At 45.0% G+C, this 27,746-nt stretch overlaps 1 protein-coding gene across 1 annotated transcript in view; it reads right to left on the minus strand.

The window, feature by feature from the left end:
• Positions 1-27,746, minus strand: part of ABCC12 (ATP binding cassette subfamily C member 12) — a 72,855-nt gene that overhangs the window by 42,895 nt on the left and 2,214 nt on the right. Inside the window, exons 2-10 of the mRNA XM_063654369.1 lie at positions 20,263-20,431; positions 17,863-18,018; positions 15,169-15,316; positions 14,650-14,883; positions 13,110-13,283; positions 12,182-12,329; positions 7,658-7,806; positions 4,796-4,903; positions 2,466-2,744 (exon numbers count right to left, since the gene is read on the minus strand). Coding sequence (XP_063510439.1) covers positions 2,466-2,744; positions 4,796-4,903; positions 7,658-7,806; positions 12,182-12,329; positions 13,110-13,283; positions 14,650-14,883; positions 15,169-15,316; positions 17,863-18,018; positions 20,263-20,381 — 1,515 coding nt within the window. The 5' untranslated portion in view covers positions 20,382-20,431. The remainder of the gene's footprint in view (positions 1-2,465; positions 2,745-4,795; positions 4,904-7,657; positions 7,807-12,181; positions 12,330-13,109; positions 13,284-14,649; positions 14,884-15,168; positions 15,317-17,862; positions 18,019-20,262; positions 20,432-27,746) is intronic.

The following is a 27,746-nucleotide window of genomic DNA, read 5'->3' on the forward strand; positions in this document are numbered from 1 at the left end:
CTCCCCATGGAGCACCTGACTTCCCCCATGCTGCATTCCCATTTGCCTCCAAGAGGCCTCCGTGAACTTCCTGTGTTCTAAGGACTTTCTGGCCACACAATGGCTTTGCTAATGTGCTATTCCATATGTCAGTGACTCTGGAATTCCTGCCTCATGAAAAGAAGCTGAATCTATTTAATTCCCCTAAAAGGACTTCAAGGAACTGGGGCATTAAAGAGACCGCAGATGTGATGCAGCCTCACCAGGTATTTGGTTGCCCTTTGAGTCCTGTCCACTTCTTGGGGCCAAGTAAGAAGCCTTCTAGATTCATCCTTGTCTTTAGCAGAAAATCCATGAGGCCTGTATCCTCTGATGATTCTCCCAACAAACACTGCTGGCCACCTCCAAGCCAGGAGCTGGGCTTCGGGATAAGGACATAACTGTGAACAAAAAACCCTGACCCCTTGGAAGATCCAGTGTGATGGAATTGAGGAGCTAAACTTGGAAAAACTTGGATGCCCTGAATGTAGAACATTTGAGGGCAGCACTTAAGCTGGACATAATTGTTAAAGAAAAAGGCAACAATCATACCTAACATCAGCTGAGACTTACTATGGGCTTAGCATTTTTATGTGGTATCTGAGTTCCCCCACCACCTTGTGAAATGGGTACTTCTATGAAATGCATGGTGCAGGTAAAGAAACAGAGGCTTAGGGAGCTTCAGCAAGACATCCAAGGTCAAGCAGCTAGGAAGTGGCTGGGTCTGGAACTGGGGTCCCCCAGGCTCCAGAGGCATTGCATTGCCCTCACTGCTCCAGAGGCAACAATGCATTGCCCCCACTTTATCTTCAATTTATTCCACAAAACATTGACTGCATCCTTGCGGCAGGAATTCCAGAGTCACCGACATATGGAATAGCACATTAGCAAAGCCATTGCGTGGCCAGAAAGCAGCGTCCTTAGAACACGGGAAGTTCACGGAGGCCTCTTGGAGGCAAATGGGAAGGCAGGGCGGGGGGAAGTCAGGTGCTCCACGGGGAGAGTGGCGAGAAGGCAAAGTAGGTGGCACTCAGTGGGACTTAGCTGAAATCTGAGCTCAATTGCACTCAGCCAACCAAATATCATTTCCAATGAATACATGGCAGACAGCCTTGTTAGCTATGAGAGGTACCATTCTCACACCAGCTATTGAGCTTGATATTGCATAATCAATAAGAACCTCTCCTTCTATAGTGCTCGCACAGGGAAAGAGTGAGTCAACAGGATGAGAGATTAAAATACTAGGCACAAGATTAATGTTGAGCCCTCTGCAGCAAAATCAACACTGCCACCCTGGGAGTCTGCTGCTGAGTTCCCAGAGCAAGAAGGAGATGCGTGCAGGAGACGCAGGAAGAGGCCAAACATTCCCTAAACCCACAGCGTTGCCTGAAATCTCCACCCCTCAATCTTGAGTCTGGCTTGGCTGGCTTAGCCCTTGGCTGGGTTGCTTGTTATCTCAGTTTACTTTTTACAAGAGGAGTATTTGCCGGTGGTTAAGAGCCCAGACTCTGAAGCCAGGTGCCCTGGGTATAAAACCCTCCTCTGCCACTTGCTAGCTATGTGACCTTGGGCAAGCTATTTAACCCTCTTGTGCCTTAGGCTCCTCAACCATCAAGTAGGGGCAGTTATGATGCCTGGTTATTGAGCTGGCTAAGTGAGTTTATTATGTACCTGGTAAATAGTAGTGTTCAAAATTATCAGTCATTATCATCTATCATAATATTCCAATGTGAAATTAAGAACATATCTAGGGCAGGAACAGTGGTTCATGCCTGTAATCTCAGCACTTGACCCAGGAGGCCAAGACAGGAGAATCACTTGTGGCCAGGAGTTCGAGCCTGGCCTAGGAAACATAGCAAGACCCCATCTCTACAAAAATAAAATAAAATTTAATTTAAAAATTATCCCGCTTTCCCCTGGTAAATAAAAAATTTTAAAAAATTATCCGGGCGTGGTGATGTATGCTTGTAGTCCCAGCTACTTGGGAGGCTGAGGCAGGAGGATCACTTGAGCCCAGGAGTTTGAGGCTGCAGTGAGTTCTGCACTTCTGAGTTCTGCAGTTGCACCACTGCACTCCAGCCTGGGCAAAAGAGTAAGACCCTGTCTCACACACACAAAAAGAGAACAAATCAAAAAAGATTTATGAAAGCTAGTCAGTTCAAGCCTAGCCACCTGGAGTGGACTGTTCATTCAAAACTGCAACTGACTCTAAGGGAAGTACTGCAAATCAGAATGAATATAACCACCGTCTTCTCCACACTTGGAGAGGGGGCCTCCAATGTTCATGTACATAGTTTTAAAACTGGGGGAAAAATACAGGGACCCTAGTTAGAGACATCCCATCACCACCTTCAGCTCTAACTGAACTGTATCAGACCTGGAGAAGGCTGTAGCTATGCAATGCAAGGAGGAGGGCTGGAGGCCACACCTGTGCAACACACACCCACCTTTCTCACCACAAAGCTTATGCTGTGCAGAACCGATTTGAGGCTGCCACTTTGCTCCTCTGGGCCAGTGGCTCCCTTGGCTGGTGGACTCCACTCACTGTATGCCTCTGACCTCTGTTTCTTGAATAAATGCCTTTTCTGGTTCTGCAATTTCTTTGGGTTACTTTTCCTGCTGGCTTCATGCTCCCATGTCAAGGTGGCATTTGCTAAAAGCAAGACAGTATCTGGGTCTTCTGGTTGGGTGATGTAAGATGGGGGGCTTTTATCTATGAGAATTTTCTAAGATTAAAGAGACAAAATTAACTGAGCAGATGTCATCCATTTGCAAGAATCATCCCAATGTATCTTCTAATGACCCCAAATCACAATTTTGGCTATTCTAACCCAGCACATCCAGGAAAGAGGTTCTGAAATTATTCCCCCAGGAGAAGCTGCAGCAGAAATAGTCCACTAGCTCATGCTATCTGGGACAGTTGCCTCTTTAACCACAAGGCCTATGTGGGTCACCCACACTGGAGAATGCTGATCCCAGCCACATTTCACCCTTGTGCCCAAGACAGTCGGTCTTACCAGTCTTTGGGCAGTGGACTTCACTGCTTGGCACTAAATGCTTATGAAATCAAGGTCATATGCTCAGTCTCTGCTGTGTCCTCTTCCTAGGCCACTCAGCCCAGTTCAACAAAGCATTTGCTAAGCCCTAACCATGTGCCAGACTTTGGGGTAAACAGCAGAAATGCAAATATAAATAAGACACAGTTCCTGTCCTTGAAGAGATTACAGTCTGGAGGGAGATGAGAACATGCACGGATCGTTTCTGCAAAATGTGATGAGGACAAAGCACTGTGACTGCCAGAGAAGGGACACTTGGCTCTCATTCTCAAGGTCCATGCACTTGGTGCTAGAGCTGGGTCTGTACAGGTGTTGTACAGGCAGAGATGAGAAAAGGGAAAGAGAATGACAGCATTCTACCTGAAGGCCCAGCATGGACAAAGGCAAGGAGCATGCAAAGCCATGGTTTGTTGGGGTGGCAGCATGAAACAAGCAATTCAGGATTACTGAGGCACAGAGCTCAAGTTGGGAAGGGAAGGGGACACAAAACTGAGAACCCACAGCTGGAGAGCCTGGAGGGGACTAGGGCTCAAGGATTTTGAGCAGGTGAGAATGAGTATTGGTAATCAGACCAATATTTTGACAGCTCTCTTGGGGTTGAGTGCTATACGGACTTGAGAAGAATGTTAGAAAAAGAAAGGTTAGTTCATAAATCACTGCACTAATCAGATAAGAGATAATGGAGGCCTCAATTGAAGGCAATGGCAGTACGGACAGAGTGAAGGTTGAGGAGTCAAGAAATGCCATCCTTTATCTAGTCTAAGAAGCACCTTTACTTTTTTATCTGATATCATAATACATGCAATTAATGTGATGGTGTCCTTATGTTTGTTCAAAGACTGATAACTCAACAGTGTACCTTCCAATCCAGTCTTACAATGGCACCCCTTAAAATGGAGAGAATACCATAATCAGGAGTTGACTTAACAGGGTTCTTGACTGGTTGGATGTGTATGGTAAGGGAAAAGAGGAGTGCATGAATCAGGATGCTTATGATGACTTCTGGATTTCTGACTTGGGTGAGTAACATCATTCAATCAATTCATAGATGTTTGAACAAGCTTTTGTGTTGACACAAATGCCCTTCTTCCCTTTCCTCTCCTCAGTTGAACTTTCAAACCACTTTATTTGCCCTTCTCGAATGTCAATTATATCCTTATCATGTATAGAAATTCTTAGAGTGCCTGGTCCCACACTGGAACAGAGGCTCTTGAGGATAAAGCCTCTCTCTTCCTTATATTTGCATTTCCCGTGTCTTATATATAGAAGGCACAAAGTAAATCTTTGATGAGTGAATAAATGAATGAATAAAGGGACTAAATGAGTGCATAAATGTAGGGACCCCAACATCCTCTTCATCACTTCCATCACCATGCCCATTAAAGGACAAACTAGGTAAAGTGGGGATGACTCAGAACAAAACCAACCTCACTTGTGGAACACTTAGGATGTATAGGTTGTTTAGGAAAAAGAGGGTCAGGAATATCTTCTTCATGTACAGAGACTCTATCTCGTCATTCCTACAGACAACCTATAAAACTCTGCCTGCTCTGTCCTTCATACACATTTATTCATCTAATTCTGAATGGATGCCCTCCTCCCAATGTCAACTCAACAAGTGACCCAGCTCTCCAGCAGGTTGGTACAGCCTCCACATATCTGAGCATTTTCCCACCCCAAAATGAGATCTCTCTTCCCTACTCACCCAGGGTTAGTTATACCTTCATTCTCCTTAGGGAGACATTGGCTTCAGCCATTGCTTTGATGGAGAAGGGCAAGATTGCAATGGAAAACTTCATTACATTAAACATGGCAATCACACTAAATGCCTGAAGAACAAAAGAGAAGTATGAGGATTTAGAAGGAGAAGTCACCTTGGCTCTAAACCGTTATACACATGGGGATTAAACTTGCTGAAATGAGAAATGGTGGCATCGTTGGAATGTGCAGAGGAACAATCTTTTCATTCCATGGCTCAGAAACCATGGGTTGGCCAGTTGGGGACAGCAGCATCTTAATCTATTTTGCTCTGGGATTTTCACCAAAATGGTGGCAAGTATATCCCCTTGTCTCTGTTGATACAGAAGGGAAAAGGTCTGAGGCAGGCCACTAACAGAATACATTTGGCAATCTCCAGCCACACTGCATCCTCATTTGAATCTAGACTATTCACTCGAAGCCCATGCAGACTGTCCTGAAGCACCTCCTGCTCTCAGTTCTTCAGAGGCATCTGACCCTTTAGAGCTAGACAACACCACACCACAGCCTCAGGGATGCAGCCAGAGGCTCCCTGGAGGGACCTGCTTGCCCCTGGGGGAAGCTGGAGGGTGACCTCACTCCATGCCCTGCCTCCCCATGCACCACACAAGGCCAGATTTGAGAGCCTTTGGTCAACTGTGGTTCCCCCTACCCTTCGCTCCAAAAAATCACCTCTGTTCACGGGGCCTTCCTTGCTGTGCCTTGCATAGTGAGTGGTTAATATTCTACAGCATCAATGAAAACAAGCCTTCTCCCTTTGGTTGGTGCCCCAGGGGTACATGATTTCATCTCTCCAGTTTCATCTTCTCATCTGTCCGAATTGTAATTAGCAGCCGCTCCCTAGCTACCCATTTAAGAAATTAATAATACAAGTTTCTTCATCAAATCGTGAGTGATCCTGCATGCTGTTAAATGGGCCCCATGGACAGGGCCCCAGGCTTCAACTAATCCTAGTCCCTTCATTAAGAGGATAATGAAAGATGCTTCTATCACATCTGGTCCTAAATACATCCTCAAAGGGAACTCAGTTCTTCCAGGTCCCAAAGCACCACCTTGGCTCAGGAAGCCCAGGCCTGGCTAACAGAGCACATGCGCGGCCTGATGTGACTGAATACCCTGGGGCTGACCAACTCCTGACATGACCATAGCAGAGAAGTGACTGCAATCAGCTCTGAATCCAAAGGACCCAGAGCTTTGCAAATTTGGTTTTGGTCTAGATTCCCTCTTAACTGTCATGTTGGAAAATATGAAATACATGCTCTCAATTTGATTTCAAGTTGATTTGCTTGATATGTTGCTGGAGGAAAAAAATAGTTTTCTTTTTGGTCTGGGATCAGAGAGAGTCACAATAATTGGGCAGCGTTACATCCAGCCTTGGTGTATCCTTGCCATTCAATCTGGCTTTGGGCTCACAGCTGGGCTGAAGGCCCTAAAGTGTGTCAGAGTAAACTGTGCATGAGTGATTGCCTGCTGAAGAACCAGAGAAAATAAAAGCAACTCACCAAGAAACACAGGGCAGTAATGGGATTAAACACAGGGTAGTCATGGGCCCCACAAAGGATGGCTCAGCAAGACCATTCTGGCTTTGCAAACGTCACCTCTTTCCTCCCCCGTGAGGTCCCTGATTTTAGGTGCAATTCTTCCTCTATGAATTTGCTTATTTCCTTCTCTCTCTCTCTCATTTTTTTGTTGCCTTTGTTGACTTTCCTCCAATTACTTGGTTTAATATTCAGTTGGTTTTTTCTTTATTTAAGCCAGGAATCATTTTCCCTCTAGCTTAGCATTTCTTTATCTTTGGATGTCCTTGTAAAGAACTTGAACGTCGTCTCACATTCATCCCAGTTCTCCCTCTAAGGCTTTCAATCCTCATTTGTCTGGCCCAGATGAGAATCAGGCTAAGAAGAATAGCTAACACTTGTATAGGACCTAAGAGCCTGAGATGGTTCTACATGCTTTACACAAAATAACTGATTCAGTCCTCACAGCAGCGCTGATTGTGGCTATTATCGTCCCATTTACAGATTACAAAACTGAGGCCAGAGAGGCTCAATGATTTGCTATAAGTCATAGCTACTAAGTAGCAGAGTCTGGATTTAAACAAGGCAGACCGGGATCCTAAGCCCAGACTTTGGCCCCAACACCACTACCTCTCTTAATACCTATACTTCCTCCCTCTGAGAAAATTTTCTCAAACTCTCCTTCTTGTAGTGTAAATAGATAAAACAGCCAACTGCTTGTTTGGTTTCCATTTTTTTTCCACACTTAAAATTGCATTCCAACATTAACTATGACCCCTGCCCAGCCATGGACGTGATAAGAATCGCTGCCAGGCTCTCCTGGGCCCCTTGTCAGCCCAAGCATTTGTTCTTAAAAGTTGGAGTTGGCCCGGCACTGTGGCTCATGCCTGTAATTCCAGCACTTTAGAAGGCCAAGACAGGTGGACTACCTGAGGTCAGGAGTTCAAGACCAGCCTGGCCAACATGGTGAAACCCCCGTCTCTACTAAAAATACAAAAATTAGCCAGGTGTGGTGGTAGCAGGCACCTGTAATCCCAGCTACTCAGGAGGCTGTGGCAGGAGAATTGCTTGAACCCAGGAGGCAGAGGTTGCAGTGAGCCACCATCATGCCACTGCACTCCAGCCTGGGCGATAGAGTGAGACCCTGTCTCAGAAAAAAAAAAAAAGTTGGACTTGAAGTCACGTCCTGTGGCCTGCCACGACTGGATGTTCCTAATGCCACTATTGAGCGATGGTAGGAAGGGCTTCCCACCTGGGACCTGCCGGGGTCAGGGTGTGAAAGAGGCTCGATCTGGAGCCAGCTCTTACCACGGGTGCGGTGAGTTTGCGTCTCAGGAGGATGTGGCAGGAGAATGTCAGCACGATGGCTATGGTGGACACGATGGGGGCCAGGGCAGAGTTTCCACTTTGGACAAATCCAGCTTTTTCCAGTAATTTTCTTTCCCTCCTTCTTATATCTGCAAAATAGAACACAGTCCAAATGGTCTCATTTTGCATGTTGAACACTAGCATTATGAAATGTATTAGCCCTACTTGGTCCTCTTCCAGATGGGCGCTCATGAGTCCTGTTGTGAAGTTTAAATGAGAGGAACCACAGAAAGCCCCGGACACAAACCCAGCAGGTACTCGCAGCTCGGTACCTATCAGCTGCCGTAAGTGGATGGTGTCCAATGTCCCTTCCAGGCCTGACACTCTGTGTGTCAGAAGTCATAAACTCAGATGACTAGAAGGGCCAGGCAAGTACCATTAATGAAGGGAGTGGGGCCAGAGGGGAGGGAAGACCAGAGCGGGGCTCTAGAGCGCAGCGGAATGGAGAGGAGAATCAAAGGGGCAGCCTCTTCTCAGTGCAGGGGAGGCTGGTGCTACCATGAAATGCAGCAGGGAACTCTCATAGGAGCCTGCTCCCCACCAACTGCAAGTATGGAAACAAAGGAAAATCTTGAGTTCCTTCAAGGGAAATTTTAGGCACCCAGCTAACCCCTAGAAGTAAATGAGCAACTTGATAAGCAAGAAGGTAACAACAGCCTGAAACAACAGCCAAGGAAGTTAGAGTCACAAGAATGTTTGGTTCCCTATAGAAACTAAAGATTATATCTTAACATATGTCCTTGAGTTGTATTTCAGAAAACCCGGACCCCCATCCAATTGATCCATTGGCACACAGACCTCAGAGAAGGGGGAGCTGAGGACAGAGCTCTGACTGCAGTTTTTGTTCTAAATTTCTTCCTGAGGGGCCTGGAGGAGGTCACGCCCAAAGGCCGGATCCAACACTCTTTTCTGCTAACTCCAAATCTTTAGACAAAGCTTCCTTTCCTTAACCAGGTGCAAATCAGAAAATCTTTGAATCTACCCATGATTTATAAGCTGCCTACTTTAAGATATCTCACCCTCAGCCGGGCGTGGTGGCTCACGCCTGTAATCCCAGCACTTTGGGAAGCTGAGGCGGGTGGATCACGAGGTCAGGAGATCGAGACCATCCTGGCTAACATGGTGAAACCCCGTCTCTACTAAATATACAAAAAATTAGCCGGGGATGGTGACAGGAGCCTGTAATCCCAGCTACTCGGGAGGCTGAGGCAGGAGAATGGCATGAACCCAGGAGGCCGAGCTTGCAGCGAGTCGAGATTGCACCACTGCACTCCAGCCTAGGTGAGAGCAAGACTCTGTCTCAAAAAAAAAAAAAAAAAAAAAAAAAATACCCCACTCTTTCAGGCCAAACCAACATATAATCTCCATGTATGAGTTACGATTTTGCCTGTAACTTCGCTTTCCTGAAATTTACCCCTGCCTTTAAAAACCCTTGCTTGCAAGCCACTGGGGAGGCCAGGTCTTAAGCATGAGCTGCCTGATTCTCCTTGCTTGGCACGCAGCAAATAAAGGCCCTCCTTTCTCCTGCGGCAAAACCTCAGCATGGATATTTGGCCTTACTGTGCCAGATGAGCAGGCCCCAGTTCGGTCCAGTAACAACCAGATCATCAACCATTTCGAAGTCTGAGGTCCAGATTTTTATTTGTTTATTTATATTTGAGACAGAGTATTGCTTCGTCACCCAGGCTGGAGTGCAACGACATGATAGAGCTGACTGCAGCCTTGATTTCTCAGGCTCAAGCGATCCTTCCACCTCCGCCTCCTGAGTACCTAAGACCACAGGCACATACCACCACACCCAGATAATTTTTTAAAAAAATTTTTTGCAGAGATGGGATCTCCCGATGTTGCCCAGGCTAGTCTCGAATATTTAGGCTCAAGCAATCCTCCCATGAGGTCCAGATTTTTGTGAGACATCTCCCTACTTTTAAATGTTGGGAACTAAATGAAAAAACATTTTTAAATACTATACTGTATGGGGAGAAATAAAACACATGTGCTGGCCTGAAGGCACCTGCCTGGTGTCCCAAGAATAGACACAAAAACTAAAGAGTATTCTCCCTTTCCTAAGTCCAGAACATGCCCACGGCTCTGCAAAGCTCACAAATTACATTTAAGCCTCCTTCACCTGCTGTTTCTTGTCCTCAACCCCAATTCCAGCCTCCTCTGCAAAAGCCCTTTCATATCTGCACAGGACAGCTCTAGATGTTCTAATGGCATGATCACTACATGCCAGGTGCTCTGCTCAACACTTCACAGGTGCTTTCTCATTAGATCGTCCTCACCACTGCATGATGAGAGAGAGTCTGTTATTTTATGCCTTTTTGACAGGAGAGCAAACTGTCTTCGCAGGTTTAGTAACTTGCCTTTTCAGTGATCGGGGCAGAATCGGAGCCCACTTCTCCTGGGATCCAAGCTCTGCTATCCAGTTGCCCTTCCCCTAAAGAACATCCAGCACCCCCTAGTCCCCAAGAGCACCCTCTTATCGCCACCTCCAGGCCTCTGCTCCTCCCTAAGTGGGCTTCCCCAGTTCTCTGTGCATCCCAATCCTTCCTATCTCTTTGGCCTACCTGAAAGCCACTTCTGCAGGGAAGCCATTCCCAGTCTCCACAACCCAGTGTGCTCCCCAATGGGGCATCTCTGTTTCTCTTGTGGCAGTTTCTCCATCTTCCCCCATAGAATAACGTGAATTCATGTGTTCACTCACTTAAGATATTTGAACCTGATGTCTACTATATGCCAGGTGCTGCACCTGTGTTTGGAGAATAGAGGAGTGAACAGGGTCTTGGCCCTCTTCCAGTGGGATACATAGACAATAAAGAAATAAACAATTAAGTAATTACAAACTGTGTTGAGTGATCTGAAAGAAATGAGCAGGATGAAGTGATTGAGAGGTAGGGCATGGACATGCTTGGAACTGCAGCCCAGAAGTCCTCTCTGGACATTGAGAAGAGACCTAAAGTCAAGACAAAGTTACTGTAAACATCCAGCAGGAGCACACTCTAGGCAAAGGAAACAGCAATTGCAAGGATCCCGAGGCATGAACGAGTGTGGCGTGTGGTTCTAGAAACAAACTAAGGCAGACGCCGCTAGAGCTGAGTTTCCTAAGGTTATGGTAAAGTGTGATGATGATGTCAGAGAGGTCACCAAGGGCCAGATCGTGTCTGACCTAACAGGCCATATGAAAGAATTTGGATTTCCTTCCAAAGACCTAACTTTGAATAATCTTAAGTGTGATAAGAAGCCACTATTTTCCAGCAGAGGAGGAACAGGATCTGATTGACATTTTTTAAAGGTCACTCTGACTGCTGAGTGCACAGTGGATTGCAGCAGGGAGGGGGAAGGCAGGAGCAGTGCCTAGATGTCTTGCCATAGTCCAGGAGGGAGAGGATATTGGCTTGGACTGGGTGGGAGTGGAATGGAGACGAGCAGATGGCTTCTGGATATACTCTGAAGGTAGAGCCAACAAACTCGTGGCTATTTTTGAGCTAAGTTATCTTATCCTCCCTTACTCATAAAAGCAGGAACCTTTTCCATTTCATTTATGTAGCTCCCATGGCCTTGCACAAAGTAGGAACTTGATATATATTTATTGAACTAAATTGACAAGTTAAATTAAGTTGAAATCACATGGAATCAAATTTAATCAAATCAAATTAAATTGCACTGAAGTGAACTCAGAGTGTGAGGATGTGTTTCTGGGTTTTCAAAGAGGGTCCCCTAGTGCTGCCGGGGTCCCAACCTGGGGCACTTCCTTTGGCCAGCTCAGAAGCAGGTTCTCTACAGCCACTCCCTAGAGTGCAGATACACAGCTTTGGCCCAATTCCATGCTGGTGCAAAAGTGTAATTGTCCATCCAGAGAGTCAATTGTAACAGTGGTTCAGATCATTAACTGGTGAACCACCTGAGTCTATGTCAGCAATTATGTAAATGTCCCTGCAATTAGATTTGCATTTATATTTGATCGAAATAGTTTCTATATCAGCTTTAAAAAAAGTAAAACTACATATGCATCTCCTCGTATCTGCCCAAGGAGTGTTGAGTCAGTGCACCATCCGAACACAAGGACGCTGCTGCAGGCAAAGAGGTCTGTGTAACCCTGGAAGTGTGAGTGTATGTGTGTGTAGATGTCTTCTAAGTTAAGGAAATAGCTGGAGACAGCTTTTTTCCTGCTCACAATGTTTTAGTGGATTATTTTTATAAAAAGTGACTCACCAGGACTAGAATCCACATGCCCCAGGAAAGAGAAACCATATGTCACTCACCCTTGGGTTCACCAGAACAGATGCCTGGCTCTATTATTAAATCTCCATAATCCTTTGAAAAATCCTTTGACCTGCAGAGCAGCTCAGAGGGTCCCCTCAGCCTCCTTCTGGAATGCCTGGCCCTGGGAACCGTAAGAACCCCTTAGAAGAGCATATTCTACGAGGTAAGTGGTTCTTTAAGCAGCTACTCTTGTCCTACCTTGGATACTGTTGGTAAAAGATTTCTCCCAGGCATACATTTTGATCAGCTTGATGCAGGTCAGAAACTCATTCATTGTCTGAACTCGCTTGTCTGTCACCAAAATTGCTGACCTTCGGAAAGCTGAATTGAGCTTGGCCATAAACATCTGAAATCAAGGTACAAACACTGTTTTCAGAGAGAACTGCTGAGTTGCAGCTGGCCTAAAAATCCAGAAATGGGAGCGTAAGTGCCAGGAAAAGTTCTAAAGGAAGTTGGCTTCAGATTCTCAGCCAAGTTCTTCCCTTGAGTTGTGGCTGTTGATGCTGTCTGAGGAACACCATGGGGGGTGTCAGGCAGGTGATATAAAGGCATGAATTGCCAGGACTCAAGGAGAGTGCTGGGGGCTTTGACAAATTGAAGAGGCATTCAACTTCCTAGAGCATTCAAATTCAAGTTTTTTAAAAACCTTCACTGTGGCCAGGTGCAGTGGCTTGCACCTGTAATCCCAGCTGCTCAGGAGGCTGAGGCAGGAGGATGGGTTGAGCCCAGGAGTTCAAGACCAGCCCGGACAACATAGCGAGACCCTATCTCTACAATGTTTTTTTTTTAACTAGCCAGGTACAGTGGCGTGCACCTGTAGTCCCAGCTAGTTGGCAGGACTGAGACAGGAAGATTGCTTGAGCCCAGGAGGTTGAGGCTGCAGTGAGCTATGATCGCACCACTGCACTCCAGTCTGGGTGACAGAGCGAGACCCTGTCACTAAACAAAAACAAAACAAAAAACAAAACAAACAAACAACCACTACTCTCTGCCAAAGGAAGTAAATCTGTGAGTACAAAATGGGGCACAGGCTTCATGCGCCAGAAATGCAGCCTTCCACCCAATTCAGTGAAAGTGTGTGAAATGCAAATACAAAGCAGTTAGAAGCGCAAAAGCCTGCCGTTACCTGGACGGGGATGAATATGACATACACTGATATCCCGATGAGAGCTGTGGGCCCCAGAATGAAAAAGGCGTACGCCGCACAAAAGACCATTAGGATCGGGATGGTGGCTGGCAAAGGACAAAACAAGGCAGCTTCAAACAAGGAATAGCTATCACTTGACAGTATATTGAGCACCTGGAAAGAAAAGCGCAAGGGTTCAGGCTTTGGAAGAGTCAGTCAAACATGTCTTTAAATGAAGGCTTTCAGACTGGCTGAGGGGATCTAGGGAGAAAGGAGAAAAACTTCTCTAAAGCAGGAAGGGGTCACCGGGGACCAATATGATGAGTTTTATGGGTTCTGGTACGACTTTGGAGAGGCCGGTCTTTTAGGGCTGATCATCTCAATGCGGAAAGACAAAGTGTAATGTTACCATCTGGGAGCATGCTGGAGGGAGTGCTAGCTGCCTACCCAGTCTCCCCCACCCCCTTCTCCCTCAGCCTTCCTTGTGAAGACAACTCTGCTTCTTCCGGGAAGAGATAGGCCCAGAAAAGACTACATTTCCCAGCCTCCTTTGTGGAAGGAGTGTGGCCATGTGTCCATGTTGAGGGCAATGTGATGTAAGCCAAAGTGTAGAATGGGACATTTGTGATGAATTCTTAAAGGGAGTCAACTCAACCTGGAAGGCACCCCTTCTTCTGTTCCTCTTTCTCCTACCACCTGTCTGAAGCATGGCTGAGATGGCTAGGTCTCTAGCATCTACTTTTGAACCATGATGAGAGCCATGTGCAAAGACAGTGAGAAAGAAAAGCAGAAAGATCTGGAAGCTCCTGTACCAACCCTGCATTATTCCCTTCCAGATTCCTTTTACATAGAGTGAAATTAATTCCTTTTTTTGAATTCACTGTTATTTTGGGTTTGCTATATGCAACTGAATCTAATCATAATTTAATGCTTTGAGCTTACTAAAAGAGCAACTGTAAGAAAGAAGCAAGTCTTTTATCTTACCCCACACCACCTGGGGTTCCCTTGATTCGGGAGTTTTTGTTGTTGTTGTTGTTGTGTGTGTGTTTTGTTTGTTTGTTTTTTGTTTTTGATAAGTGTTAAAGATTTTATTGCCAAGGATTAAGAGCTTAAGAAAATGTCAACTCTGAAGTCCAATAGGCATGGTCTTCATTGTGGCTTTGGCACCCCCTATGCTACACAATTGGGAATATTGAAGCCATCAGTTCATCCATTTTATTAAATGCCTATAGTGTGCTCAGTACTCCTCCACAGTCCCCATTGACCATTGAAGCGATTGGATTAAGTCTCCCTGAGCCCTGTTCCCGCTGGAACTAGGAAGTCTCTCCAAATTCTCCAGCCTGAACCGAGCCCTCCTCTCTCTGAACTCCTCTGGTGTTTTGTGTCTCCACCACCTCACTTAGCCAGGAGATGGGACATGATGGGCAGGTCATAGACAAGCAAAAGGAAGGCAGATGTTCCACCCAGCATCCACATCTCACATGCACTCAAACCACTCAGGACTCATTATCCAACATTAAACTCCTCTGAGCCAGCTTACCTCACCAACAGAGATGTGGGTCAATGTCTTGAAGGACACTAGGTTTTCAAAAACCAAGGTGGAGAGCGCCACCTTCAACCGGATGGCTGTGCGGTAGTTGATGGCCCAGGCAAGGGCCCAAAAGAAGACTTTGGTAAACTCGGTGGCAAAAAGGGCTATGCACAGTCCGATGCCAACCCAGACTTTCCCAGAGGTCCTCTCGGTCTGCTGGAGGATTTGGTGAATGAGAACTGTCTGTAAAACAGCATGGTGGGGAGAAGAGAGGGCCACTGAGGGCTGAGGCTGGCATAGGAGGCCTCAGATCATGCCAGCAAGCTGACTTTAGGAGGCAAACTTTTTAATTAATTTTGGTGGCTGCTGCTGTGCTTGACAAGGATTCACTTTATGAAAATTCGCCCCCAAGGAGCGCAAAGATAATGACAATGCACTAAACCCACCAGCTCGTAGAGAAAGTAACTAATGACATTCTTTACTAAGCTGGGGAGCTAGCAGATGAGGAGGAGGGGCTGCCCCACTCACCGGCCCTATGGCTGCCATGATGATGCACAGGATGTTGGCCACGATGTCCATCAACACGCGTGTCCTCTGGAATTTCCACACCACGCGGCTCAGAGAGGCCTTCTCAGGACCCACCCTTTCTACCTCTTCATCCCAAAGGACTCGAAATCTGTGATGAAAAAACAGAAGCATAAAATGGATTGGCACTTCTATGTGCTGTTTGAAGCTATGCTGTTGGGCAAGCTCTTGCAAGGGTGCTCGGCACAGCCCCCCTCCCTGGCAGTGGTGCCTTCCAGCACCGGCTCAGCTTTCTGCTTTTCCTGAGCAGGTGGGATTTGGGAAGGGCAGGGGGCAATGCCTAGATACAAGCTGGTATGCCTGTGGCATCTGGGTCCTTGCCAGGCCTTCTTCTCCTCTGCCTACCACCCATCTCTGCCACAGTGTCAGCTCTTATAAGAAGGCAGAGGCAACAGAGAGGCCAAGAGAAAAATCTTCTCAGTGCAGCGAAGACGTTGTTCATTTCAAAGATCTGGAAGAAGACCAGAGAGACAGGAGTGTGGTGCACAAAGAGGAGGGGGCTGATGGGACAGTGTGAAGCAAGGCAGGAACTTTTGGGACCTTGGGGGACTTCACAAGACCTGGGGAAAACCTCAAGGGCCTTCAGGAGTTTAGGTTTCACTCCAAGTGCAAAGGAAGCCATCACAGTTTTTTAAGCCGATGTGACAAGATCATTTTGCACATCAAAAAGATCAATTGGCTGCTATGAAAGTGATGGATGATGGTGTGAGACCACAGCAGGAGATTGTCAGCCTCCAGGTGAGAGGTGGCAGTGGAATTAAAGAAAAGTGGACAGAGAGCGACAACAGGGCTTACTGATGAATGAGATGTGGGAGGAAAGGAGAAAGAGGTTCAAGGACGGACCCCAGTTTCCGGGCTTGGCCAACTGTGTGAATATTTACAGAGACGGAGATGGGAAAAAGCAGAAGAGGAGAGGAATAGTGCCAGTTTGGGGCCCTGGATCAAGAATAGGTCCAGCTTTAGATAGAAGGTCATCCAAGTGCAGCCATCCCATTGGATGCTGGCCACACAGTTTCAGAGTCTGGAAGTGGGCTGTGGCCTGGAGATAGACGTGGACACATTATTGGGGAAGTCAGCATGTGTTTGGTGTTTAAGCCTTTGGATTGGAGGGGATCACTTAGGAGCATAACACAGCATGGCAGAGACAAGGATCTAAGTGGACATTCGGTAGATGGGAGGAAAGATTAAGAACAGATGGAGAAGTACTGGCCAGAGAGGACAGCAGCGAGCTGGTCCAGTGCCTTGCCCTCAGTGCTCACTGGCAACTTTCTCCAGGAGGTAGATTTTGGAATGCACCACTAGCTGAGATTTCTTCGGGGCACAGATGAGGAGAAGCACAATTCTAGAAGCAATTAGGAGGCCATGACTAACACTCCCAGGCCTTCCTCATTCTTTACATTATATATTTAATCAAAACCACAGAGTTCAATGCAGCTGCTGGAAAAAATGAAGTTGATGTCTTTATCCTAACATGGAAAAGTCTTCATAAACTCTTAACTGAAAAGAGCAACATGATCAACAGTTATGTAGTATGCTTCATTTTTTGTTTAGATTAAAATAAAACATGATCTGTGAGTGGGGCATAAGAAGAGGTACTGATCTGAAGAAGAGAGTAGCCCAGGGTGTGTTTAATCAGAGTAGGAAAATTCTGGACAGAGCCACAGTGAGATTTTCATAGTGCTTGCCTGCAGGGAGTAGAGCAGGAGCATGAGAGAGATCCTTCCACGGCTTAAACTTCTGCTGCTTTCACATTTTTATAATGAATATGAATTAGGTTGGACAATGACATTTACATTTCTACAAGTTAAAATTGTCAAATATTGGCAGTTTCATTAGGATCAACCTAAATATATTTTGTAATATAAAAGTCCAATAATGATGTTTAAAGTAAAACAAAACCTGATGCTGCATGCTGGTCAGGTGGGGTCTGACCAGCACAGGGCAAAGTGAGATTCCAGCCACCTCTGTTCTGATGCAGTGCCCCTACAAACCAGCTGGAGCTCAGCCAGAAGGGTCCTGAGCCTCAGGCCATAGCTCTCCAGTGAGTCCTCTCTCCCCGCTAATGCTGCCTAATTCCCACCTCCGCACAGCTTGGGCCAAGAAGTTCATGCAGTCCAGCCCGAATCTCACAGAATGGTTACCAGCACCCATGGGTGACATTTCCCATGTTGGAGAAATTGTGAAGCACACAACTAGGGAGCACACAAAAGAGTTTATGGGACCCCTTCCTTAGAGTGGGCTTCTCTCCTGAGGTGACCGATACAGTTTGGCTGTGTCCCCACACAAATCTCATCTTGAATTGTAGCTCCCATAATCTCCACCTGTCGTGGGAGGGACCCGGTGGGAGGTAACTGAATCATGGGGGCAGATTTTCCTGTGCTGCTCTTGTGGTAGTAAGTCTCATGAGATCTGATGGTTTTACAAAGGACAATTCCTCTGCACACACTCTTGCCTGCCACCATGTAAGACGTGCCTTTACTCCTCCTTCATCTTCCACCATGATTGTGAGGCCTCCCCAGTCACATGGAACTGTGAGTCCATTAAACCTCTTTTTCTTTATAAATTACCCACTCTCGGGTATTTCTTCATAGCAGTATGAAAATGGACTAATACAGTGACCCAAGCAAATCCTGGTACCTTTTGGCATTGGTGTCAGATGAGTCATACAGTGACAATGGGGGCAGGGTGTCCACGGTCAGCCTTTGCTGGTAGCCTTTCACCATCACTGGCGTGAGCCAGGAAAATGTGGCGAAGGAGAGTAGCCCCGCATCATCCACCGGGTTGGGTGCTAACCTGCAGACAAACAAGACAGTCAGTGTTCCGGGCATTGGGGTCATTGCCCCAACTCTCTCTCTGGATTGAACTTGTAACTACAGTAACAACCACAGCTGCACTCAGAATCTGTGACTTGCATTCATTATGTTTATTAGCCCTTTGAGCAGTGATGTGCTGGGGCCAGCTGGTGAGAGCCAATTGTTAAATTTTCAGGAATTTTGCAAGTTAGTTGTTAAACACAGTCAATATTCAAAATTAAATTACCTAAGTTTTAATAAATTGTCTTAAAGACAAAGGTAATAATACTCAAAACTCATCACTTCCTTTTTTTGTTCCTCTTCCTTCTTCATTTCTTCTTCCCCTCCTCCTCTTCCTTCTTTTTTCCCCTCCCATTCCTCCTTCTCTTCCTTTTTTTCCTCCTTCTCCTCTTCCTCCTCCTCCTGCCCAGAATTGCAGGGCATTAATACCCCCAGGGGCAAAACTTCACTAAGGGAGTATAGAAGTCCACCTCACATCCTCTGGGTGGAAAACTGGACACTTTCTAGAAGGACCTAGTCAGATCCAGGCCCCTCTGCTCACAGCAGTGATGCTGAGGCCACACCTCATGTTGCCTTTTCCTCCTTCCCTGTATCACTCTCCCTAAATCTTTCTTCTTGCTGCTTGGAATCACTTCCCAAATAAGCTATTTGCCTCCAGGTTCTTGACTGAGGCCCTGCTTTTGGGAGAATTCAAGCTAAAATCATGTGAATAAGGTACTATGAGCTCAGCACATAGTAAAAATTCCCTAAAAGGTGACTTTGATGATACATCGTGCATTACTTCATATATTCCTCACAACACTCAGTAAGATGGGTGGTAGGGTAGTATTATATGCCCATTTCACAGACAAAAACATCAAGGCACAGAGAGTTTAGAGTATTTGCTCAAGGTCTTACTGCTGGAAAGTGGTGAGACGGGAATTCAAGCCCATTGCTTGTTGATTCCAGAGTCCTATCATTCCCTTCAGCACCTCCCCACATTGCCTCTCCACAAAGCGATTATAAACTGGTTGAAAAAGTGGACAGTTAGAGATCTCCTGGGGCTAGGAATAATAGCCCATGTCCTCACCTTCCAACCTCCACCTCTCGCCTTGGAGGGCTTAAATGTGTGTGTCCTTGGCCCAGACAGAGATGCTGGGAGAAGGTAGCGCAGTGTCCGCTTATTATAGAGTTGCCACTTGGCCTTCTGCTGCTCAGAGAACAAACCACAGGGCTTCGTTCCATGTAGAAAAGGCAGCATTTCATAATGTTATGGTTAGCATAATGCTAATAATATATATAATATAATACAATATGCTGCAAGGTTGAGCACGTGAGCTCGGAAATCAGACTACCTGAGTTTCTATCCTGGATTTCAAAAATGACCCCATTTTCTCTCCCCATCTGTTCCCAATTCCTTGGAATGTGACCTGGCAGCTCATTCCATCAAAAAGTCGAGTCTGTTTCCTCACACTTTGAATATAAGCTGGCTTGTGATCTGCTTTGGCCAATAGAATACAATGAAAAAAGTGGTGTGCCAGTTGCAAACCTGAATCTCAAGAAGCCCTGCGTGCTGTCACTCATTCCCTTGGAAGCCTGCTGCATTACTGTGTGACCGAGCCTGGGCTAGCCTGCCGGAGGTTGAGCACACACAGGGTCCAGTTGCCCCATTGCCCCAGCCAACAGCCAGCCCACCTCCAGCAGCACAGCCACTTTGCTGTACCGGAGTAAGCCTGGTCAAGACCAAATGAACCACCCAGCTGAGCTCAGCCCAAGTTGCTTTATTTTATGGGTCACCCATCAAACTTTGAGCTAAATGAGTGGCAATTGTTTTAAGCTGCTACATGTTGAGACAGTTTGTTACAAAGCAAAAGCTACCTGGTAAACCTTAGGCAAGTCACTTAACCACTCTGTGCCTGTTTCCTCACCTATCAGATAAAGATAGTAACAGTACCTCCAGGGAGTTTGTGAAGAGTAAATGAGAAGATATCTGTAAAGCACTTGGACAGGTCATGGATCATGGGAAACTCTCCTTAAACCTGAGCTACTGCCTCCTTTTCACCAAAGGACAGGAGGAGGCAAGGAAGTGAGTGATTGATAAATGAATGAATGCATGCATGGGTGGACGGACAAAAGGATGAGCAGACAGAGCAGCAGATGGGTTGCAGGAGCAGTGCCCACTCTCCTGATGGACATTCCTGGAGGTCCTGCCCTGGCCCTCCCTTCCATCCTTCTTCTGACTTACCTTGCACAGGGTCGCACTGGGATCATGGTCTTCAGGCTGGGATCATATCTCTCTGCAAAGGGTCTCCGCCGGCCTCGCTGGTCCAGATCTGAGATAAGGTAGGGTCCTTCACCCACCATCCTGATGGCAGCCTGGAGCCTTGGGCTTTTGGCCTGGGGACACTTTCACTCTATGGCAGAGAAATGGCGAAGGTTATTGAGAGGTGAGGATGTCTGATTGGGATCAGGCAGCCTCTACTTTACCCAGATCAGTTCCTTTGCTTTGACCCCTGAGAAATGTTTTCACCAATGAGCTTTCCACATTTGTAGGGGAGTGTGGCCAGAAGACCTGCTATGTCCCTTAATGCTACACTGAGGCTTTCTTATTAGTAGGACCATTTAGTTCCTCTTTTCTCATGTTGGGTTGGCCGAGAGCAGAAAACCCTATGTTGTGGTTTCGGTTGGGAGCCGGTCCAATGACCAAGGTTGAGTCCCAGCCCAGGGAAAGAGTCCCAAGAAAATGGGTTTTCTTTCTTAGTATTTATTCAGAGTGAAGTTTGGCTGACACACACACACACGTGCACACACACACATGTGCACACATGTCCACACAGACGCACACATGCACACACATCCACAAACATGCACACACACACCCATGCACATATACCCACACACACCCATGCATACACATGCACACACCCCTTCTTCTTTCAGATTCTCTCAGATCCCCAGAAGTTTGTGCATCCACATCCCCTCCATCCTGATACCCACTGGTCAGAGAACTTCAACAACGCTACCCCCCAGGACCAGCCACATCTGGACAGGCCCACATTCCCCACACTTCAGTGACTGCTGCCCCAAATGAAAACCAACAACCCAGGTGGAGAGGACACTTTTTGCGATGTCTGTTCAGTCCCCAAGCTAGCCACCCCATTCTCCAGCCACCTAAATCCAATCCATAGAGCATGATCCCTGAAGGTTTCCCATGCCTAGTCTTAGTCCTTTCCTGAGGCCTCCCTCTATTGCTGCCCTAGGGTCCCATGACAGCCCCTTCCTCATACCCTATAGATAAATTCTCCTTTTTTACCTAAGGTATGTTGAGTTGGTCTCTGCCACTTGCAAACAAAGGCCTTATTATTATATATAAAGAGGGGTCACATTCCCATGAGTTCTTTCTGGAAGTTTTCATAGAAGCAGAATCCATTACTGCTTCTAGCAGTAAATAAACCAACTCCCATCAAGTTGTTAGTGGCTGATAAAACCATGGCATGGCAGAGCTGGAAGTGTCGTCAGATGCAATCTTTTACACATTTCTCATTATACAGAAGAGGAGACAGAGTTCCAGAGAGAGGAAGGACTTACTCAAGAGTATATAGAGAATGAGTAGCATCTGTCTCATCTGGGGCACTCTAGATACAGGAAACTGATGTTCCCTCCCTCCTCCAATAACCCTACAATAACCCTTGCTTATATTATATAACAAGAGGCACTCCTCTGGAATAATATACGTATTTTTTAACAACAGAATTTGAAAATCATAATGTCTTCATCTCAAAAAGATAAATCCCCCAATGTGGAAACTGAAGACTCATAATTAGATGGAGAAGCCCACATGTTTTAGAGCTAGTAGTTGCTGAAAAGCTTTTTAATCATTGTTAATGAATTTAAAGTTTTTGTTGTTGTTGTGGTTGTTGTTGTTGAGATGGAGTCTCACTCTGTCGCCCAGGTGGGGGTGCAGTGGTGCGATCTTGGCTAACTGCAACCTCTGCCTCCTGGGTTCAAGCGATTCTCCAGCCTCAGCCTCCTGAGCAGCCGGGACTAGAGGTGCACGCCACTGCGTCTGGCTAATTTTTGTATTTTTAGTAGAGACAGGGTTTTGCCATATTGGCCAGGTTGATCTCGAACTCCTGACCTCAGGTGATCCACCTGACTTAGCCTCCCAAAGTGCTGGGATTACAGGCGTGAGTCACCAAAAAAAAAAAAAAAATTGAGACAGGATCTCACTCTGTCGCCCAGGCTGGAGTGCAGTGGCACGATCTCAGCTCATCATAACCTCTGCCTCCTGGACTCAAGTGATCCTCCCTCCTCAGCCCAAGCAGCAGGGACTACAGGCATGCACCACCATGCCCAGCTAATTTTTGTATTTCTAGTAGAGACGAGGTTTTGCCATGTTGCCCAGGCTGGTCTCAAACTCCTGGGCTCAAGCAATCTACCTGCTTCAGCCTCCCAAAGTGCTGGGATTACAGGCATGAGCCACTGTGCCCAGCTGCAGTTAATAAATAATAATGACATGAATATCATAGACCCAGCTGTAGATTCCTAATTCCATGAGAATATTAGCAGCTACCAGAGACTCCCTAAACCTCTGGCCAAACTGCATACTCTACTCTCCACCCTCTATTTGTACCATTGAATACTGCACTCCAGCCCTGTGGAATATCTTACTACTCCCTGGACAAACTGTTTATTCCTCCTGCTTTTTAGTTTTTGTATTTACTACTGCCACAACGTGGAACCATCTAGTATCCCTTTCTTCACTTGGCCAATTTCTGCTCAGCTTTCAAGGCTCAGTTTAAACATTTCCTTTTCTGAGAAAACTTTCCTACATACTTTTTTATTTCCCCAAGCAAACTGTGGGCTTCATGTTTGTCTTGTTCACGGCTGTATTTCCAATACCTAGCATAGCCCCTGGTACATAGGAGATGTTTAATACATATTTGTTGAATGAATGAATAATAATAAGTATGAGGAACATCTAAGATGCAAATCCTTTCCCCAGAAAGTGAAAAATAAGCACACAATAACACACAGTAAAATATAAATTATTTTGATATTAAGTATGGGATGATATAAAAATAACAAATAAAGTATAAATTATAACATTGTGTTAGTCCTAGAAAAAATACTTTTTAAAAAGGGTTAAAGCTAAGAAGTCAGTCAAGGAAATAAAATGAAACACTAAATAGTAGATTAACCAAAAAAAAAAAAAAAAAAAAAGGTAGGCAAGGAGGGACAGAAGAATAAAAAACAAAAGGAATAAATAGAAGACAAATATTAATAGCAAGCCAATAGACTTAAACACAACCATGTCAACAATTACATTAAATATAAATGGAGTAAACGTTTCAATTAGAAAACAAAGATAGACTGAATATAAAAAGAAGATCCAATGATATGCTTCCTATGACAAGTTTATTTTAAATATAAACACACATATAAGCTAAAAGTAACAGGGTGAAAAAGGAATACCATGTTAACTGTACAAAGTACATACAGAGATATGTATTTATGATCTTATGATAGGGAATAATTTCTTAAAGCAATTTTCTTTAAAAAGTCCTAAAGCAAAATCTTGATAAATTCTAGTACACTGAAATTATAGATGTGCATTAATCAGAAGACATAATTTGTAAGAGAAGCAACATACTGGTATAGATGTGACCCATTTAACTGTAAAGAATTAGTATGCAGAATTTATAAAGAATTCTCAATACATTAATAACAGAAGGACAAACAATTAATTAGAGGAGCCAGCAAAAGACAATTGACAGATGATCCAAATAAACACAAAAATATGCTCAATCTCTGAGTATCAGGAAAATATGAATTAAAACCACAATCACAATAACAGCCATTTCTCAGTCTTCAAATAGACATTATTTAAAAGTCTAAAAATTGCAAATCTTGGCATATGTATGGAGCACTGCAGCTCTTAAGCCCCCCTGGTGGGAATATAAATTGTATAACTAATTTGTAAAGCAATTTGGCATTATCTGGTCAAGTTAAAGATTGTCTTACTAACATAGGCAGCAATTATCCTTCTTAATTATATATATGCCCTGGAGAAAGCCTGCCTGTTCAAGCAGTCAGATACAGAGTGGCCACTAATTTTGCAGGCTGTCTTCCATTCTCCTCCGAATTTCCTCCCTGCCCCTGCTAGCCTCTCTTCTCTCATACTGGTGTCAACACTGAAGTTCAATCTAGGAAAACACAAGGAAACAATCCACAGAGGATGGAATCTCATGCAAAAAATATTTTTGTGGCTCCTCTACAGGAATATTTATAGTGGCTCTGTTTATAATATCTTAAACATCCATGAATAGGAAAATGGATGAATAAATTGTATAATATGAGTTTGGCATATTACTATTCAACAGTAAAAATGAATAAACTAAGTCCACATATCAAACTATGTGTATAGCTCATATGATAAATTGGGGGGGGGGAAGCTGCAGAAAAATACATACACTTTGATACCATTTATATAAAGTTCACAAACTTGCAAAATATACAATATACAAATTCATGTACTTGCAATATATAATAATATATTTTATTTAATAATGACTATATTTGTAGTAAAATTTCATTTCTCCAAGTACTCGAATCTCCTTATATTGGAGAATCGTATTAGAACTAAGATCTGGGCACTAGGTAAATTCTTTGTTATTAGGATGTTGTTGCTTCTAGGCCCTCTCAGCTGACAAAGCAAGGAAATATATGTATGCATATTAGCCAGTGCATAAACACATATCTATAAATATTTCTATATGTAACCATCCATATCTATTTTAAGCTAACAGTGAGTTCATACTGACTCTCCAACTTGAATCCATTACCATAATTATCACAATTCTAGCCTCCTCCCCTTGCTTATTTGTAAGTTCCAATTCTAAAACTGAGAAGCCTGGCTCTCACCATCTATCATGTGTTTACTTAACTGTTCAATTAAGTGTACATGTATAGCAGTATCAGAATTGTCAACCCATAGCCCTGTGAGAAACAACTTAATCAACTAGAATCCGATGCTTCCAAGAGCATAGTACCATATGGAGAAGGAAAAAAAAAAATAGCAACTTTACAGTGAAGAAGCCTGGCACACATCACCTCAGCCAGGTAATCAAGGTCAACATCAGCAGTGATAAGTACTGTTGAAAACGTGTACCCTTAATATGATGTGGCAAGAAGGGCACTTTACCTCTGAGGTCCTCCCCCCAAAACCTCATAACGCCGATCTAATCATGAGAAAAACATCATACGAATCCCAGTTGCAGGACAGTCTACAAAATACGTGGCTGGTACTCCTCAAAACTGTCAAGGTCATCAAAGACAAGGAGAGCCTGAGACAGTGACACAGCCAAGGGGCACCTAAGGAGACCTGACAACTACCTGTGAAGAGGCATCTTGGATGAGATCCTGGAACCAAAAAAGGATGTTAGATAAAAACAAAGGAAATCTAGTAAAGTATAAATATTAGTTAACAATGTATCAATTGTGCATTAATTACAACACATATACCATACTAACATGAGATGTTATTAATGTTATTAGCAAGGGTAGCTGGATAGGGGGTACTGGAGAACTCTGTACTATCTTTGCAATTTTTTTGTAAACCAAAACCATTCTTAAAAATTAAAATTTATTTCTACAAAATGAATGGGAACACTCTACACCAAATTCAAGATGATGGTTACCTCTAGGGGTGGGGAAATAAGATCTGGAAGTTACTCAGGTTTCCTCCCACATTGCTGTAATACCTGATCATAATTTTAAGAATCTAAAGCCGAAAGCAGGCTGTCTGTGCTCAGTGTCACTGAGACCTGTGCTACAGAAGTTCTGAGAAAGTAGAGGTCAATACGGTCTGGGAGGAGGACGGGGTTAGGGAGGACTTTTGCGGGAGGTGAGACTGGAAGGATTTGAGAAAAAGCCCAAACAGATTGTTGGCTGAGCCTGGGTTTGTGTGTGGTGCCTGTGTCATGAGGCTGTATGCACCAGACTTAGGTAAGAGTCGAGACAAGGCTGGGCATGACTGTGAAAGGCTTCAGATTCAAAACCTTCCTTGGATCCTTTTCCACAAGACTTCCATTTGTTTGCTTACCAGAAAACCCTTCAGAATTTTCTGTACCCAAGGCACCCTCCACTCAGAAAAGCCTCCTGCTGACCTCTCTGCGTTTACTTCAGGAGACAGAGGGAGGCTATCCACTGCAGAGATGCTGGGGCTGAAAAGTTTAAAAATTGGCCTCTCATTCTTGCATAGGTCCTTGGCTCCCTGCATGAACAGAACCCAGCCCCGGTCTGGATCGGAAGCAAGAAGAGAAGCCTGAACCCAAGTACAGCCTTTGGGCACGGTCTTTCTACTGCATGTCCACCCGCTCTGCAACTGCCGGGTACAGCGGACAATCAAGCTGTGGTCCATGATCAACCACCTATGACCTCCCAGTGGCCGCTGGGCCACTGCCCTGCCCTTGGTAAACTGAGCAAAGCAGAGGTAGGAAAGCAGGTTAGCTGATGAAGAAGAAAGAGCTCAAGGCAAGTTCTGGAACCCAGCTGAAATTATTTGGGGGAGAATCACAGAATCCAAGACGTGGCAAACCAGCCCCTCATGGAGAATTTCCCTCTGGCCCACCAGATCGGGCCTCAACATGCTTTGGTGACAGACCCCAGTCACTTCTTCTCAAGATGGCCCGCATGCAGTATTCCTGCAGGAAATACATACCCTGTGTCTAGTCTTCAGAAAATACCGGACGAACCCAAAGGAGCTTTCTACAGAACAAGTGGCCTGTGCTCTTCAAAAACGTCAATTGCAAGAAAGACAAAGAAAGGTGAGGAAACATCCCAGATTAAAGGATACAGAAGAGATGTGACAGCTAAAAGCAACACACAAGCCTGGATTGGATGCTTGACCAGAAGAAAATAAATTTGCTATAGAGAACATTATTGGCCCAAGTCAAAGGTCAAATTGTGCACTTGACTCTCAAGTCACCCGCCTGACCCTCTTCCAAGTGTACTTTACTTTCTTTCATTCCTGCTCTAAAACTTTTTAATAAATTTTCACTCCTGCTCTAAAAAAATAAAAATAAGTAAATGAAATGTTTAAAAGAACAGTATTGGAACATTGGAGAAATTTAAATATGGACTATAGATTCTGCAATAATATTTTATCAAAGATAAATTTCCTGATTTTGATATTAATGCTAAAGTAAATGTGGCAAAAATGTCACTGCAAATCTCAGTGAAGGGTAGTTGGTATCTCTTAGCATTATTTCTGTTACTTTTCTGTAAGTTTGAAATCACTGCAAAATAAAAAGTTAAGCATTTTCTAAAGAAATAGCCCTAAAGGGGATGATTTTTTTTTCTTCTGTGGAACTAAATGCAATTTTTCTGCACACTTCTCTGCTCTCAGGAGCCATGCAGCCTTCACTGATGTCCTCTTCATGTGCCCTGTGATATTTGAGGACCATTGTCATTTCCTACAACTCACTCCCAGCCACCCAGTGGCTAGTCCTCTCTCATCCAGGCTAATCTTTCCCAGCCCCTTTGAGAGGGTGGAACTCATTGTCAGTGGAGAACCCTTACCTATAACTTCTATTTTTTGGTTCCCTTTTCTAATGCTAAGGGACCCTGGCAGCAAGATGTCATCAGCTTGTCTTAAGGGCTCCTGAGTCCCAGATGCCAAACAGTGGAGGCCAGGCCTCCCTGGCCAGGTTTGAGTAATCAGCACAC

The sequence above is a fragment of the Pongo pygmaeus genome, chromosome 18 (assembly GCF_028885625.2).
Source record: "Pongo pygmaeus isolate AG05252 chromosome 18, NHGRI_mPonPyg2-v2.0_pri, whole genome shotgun sequence".
Taxonomy (NCBI): Eukaryota; Metazoa; Chordata; class Mammalia; order Primates; family Hominidae; genus Pongo; species Pongo pygmaeus.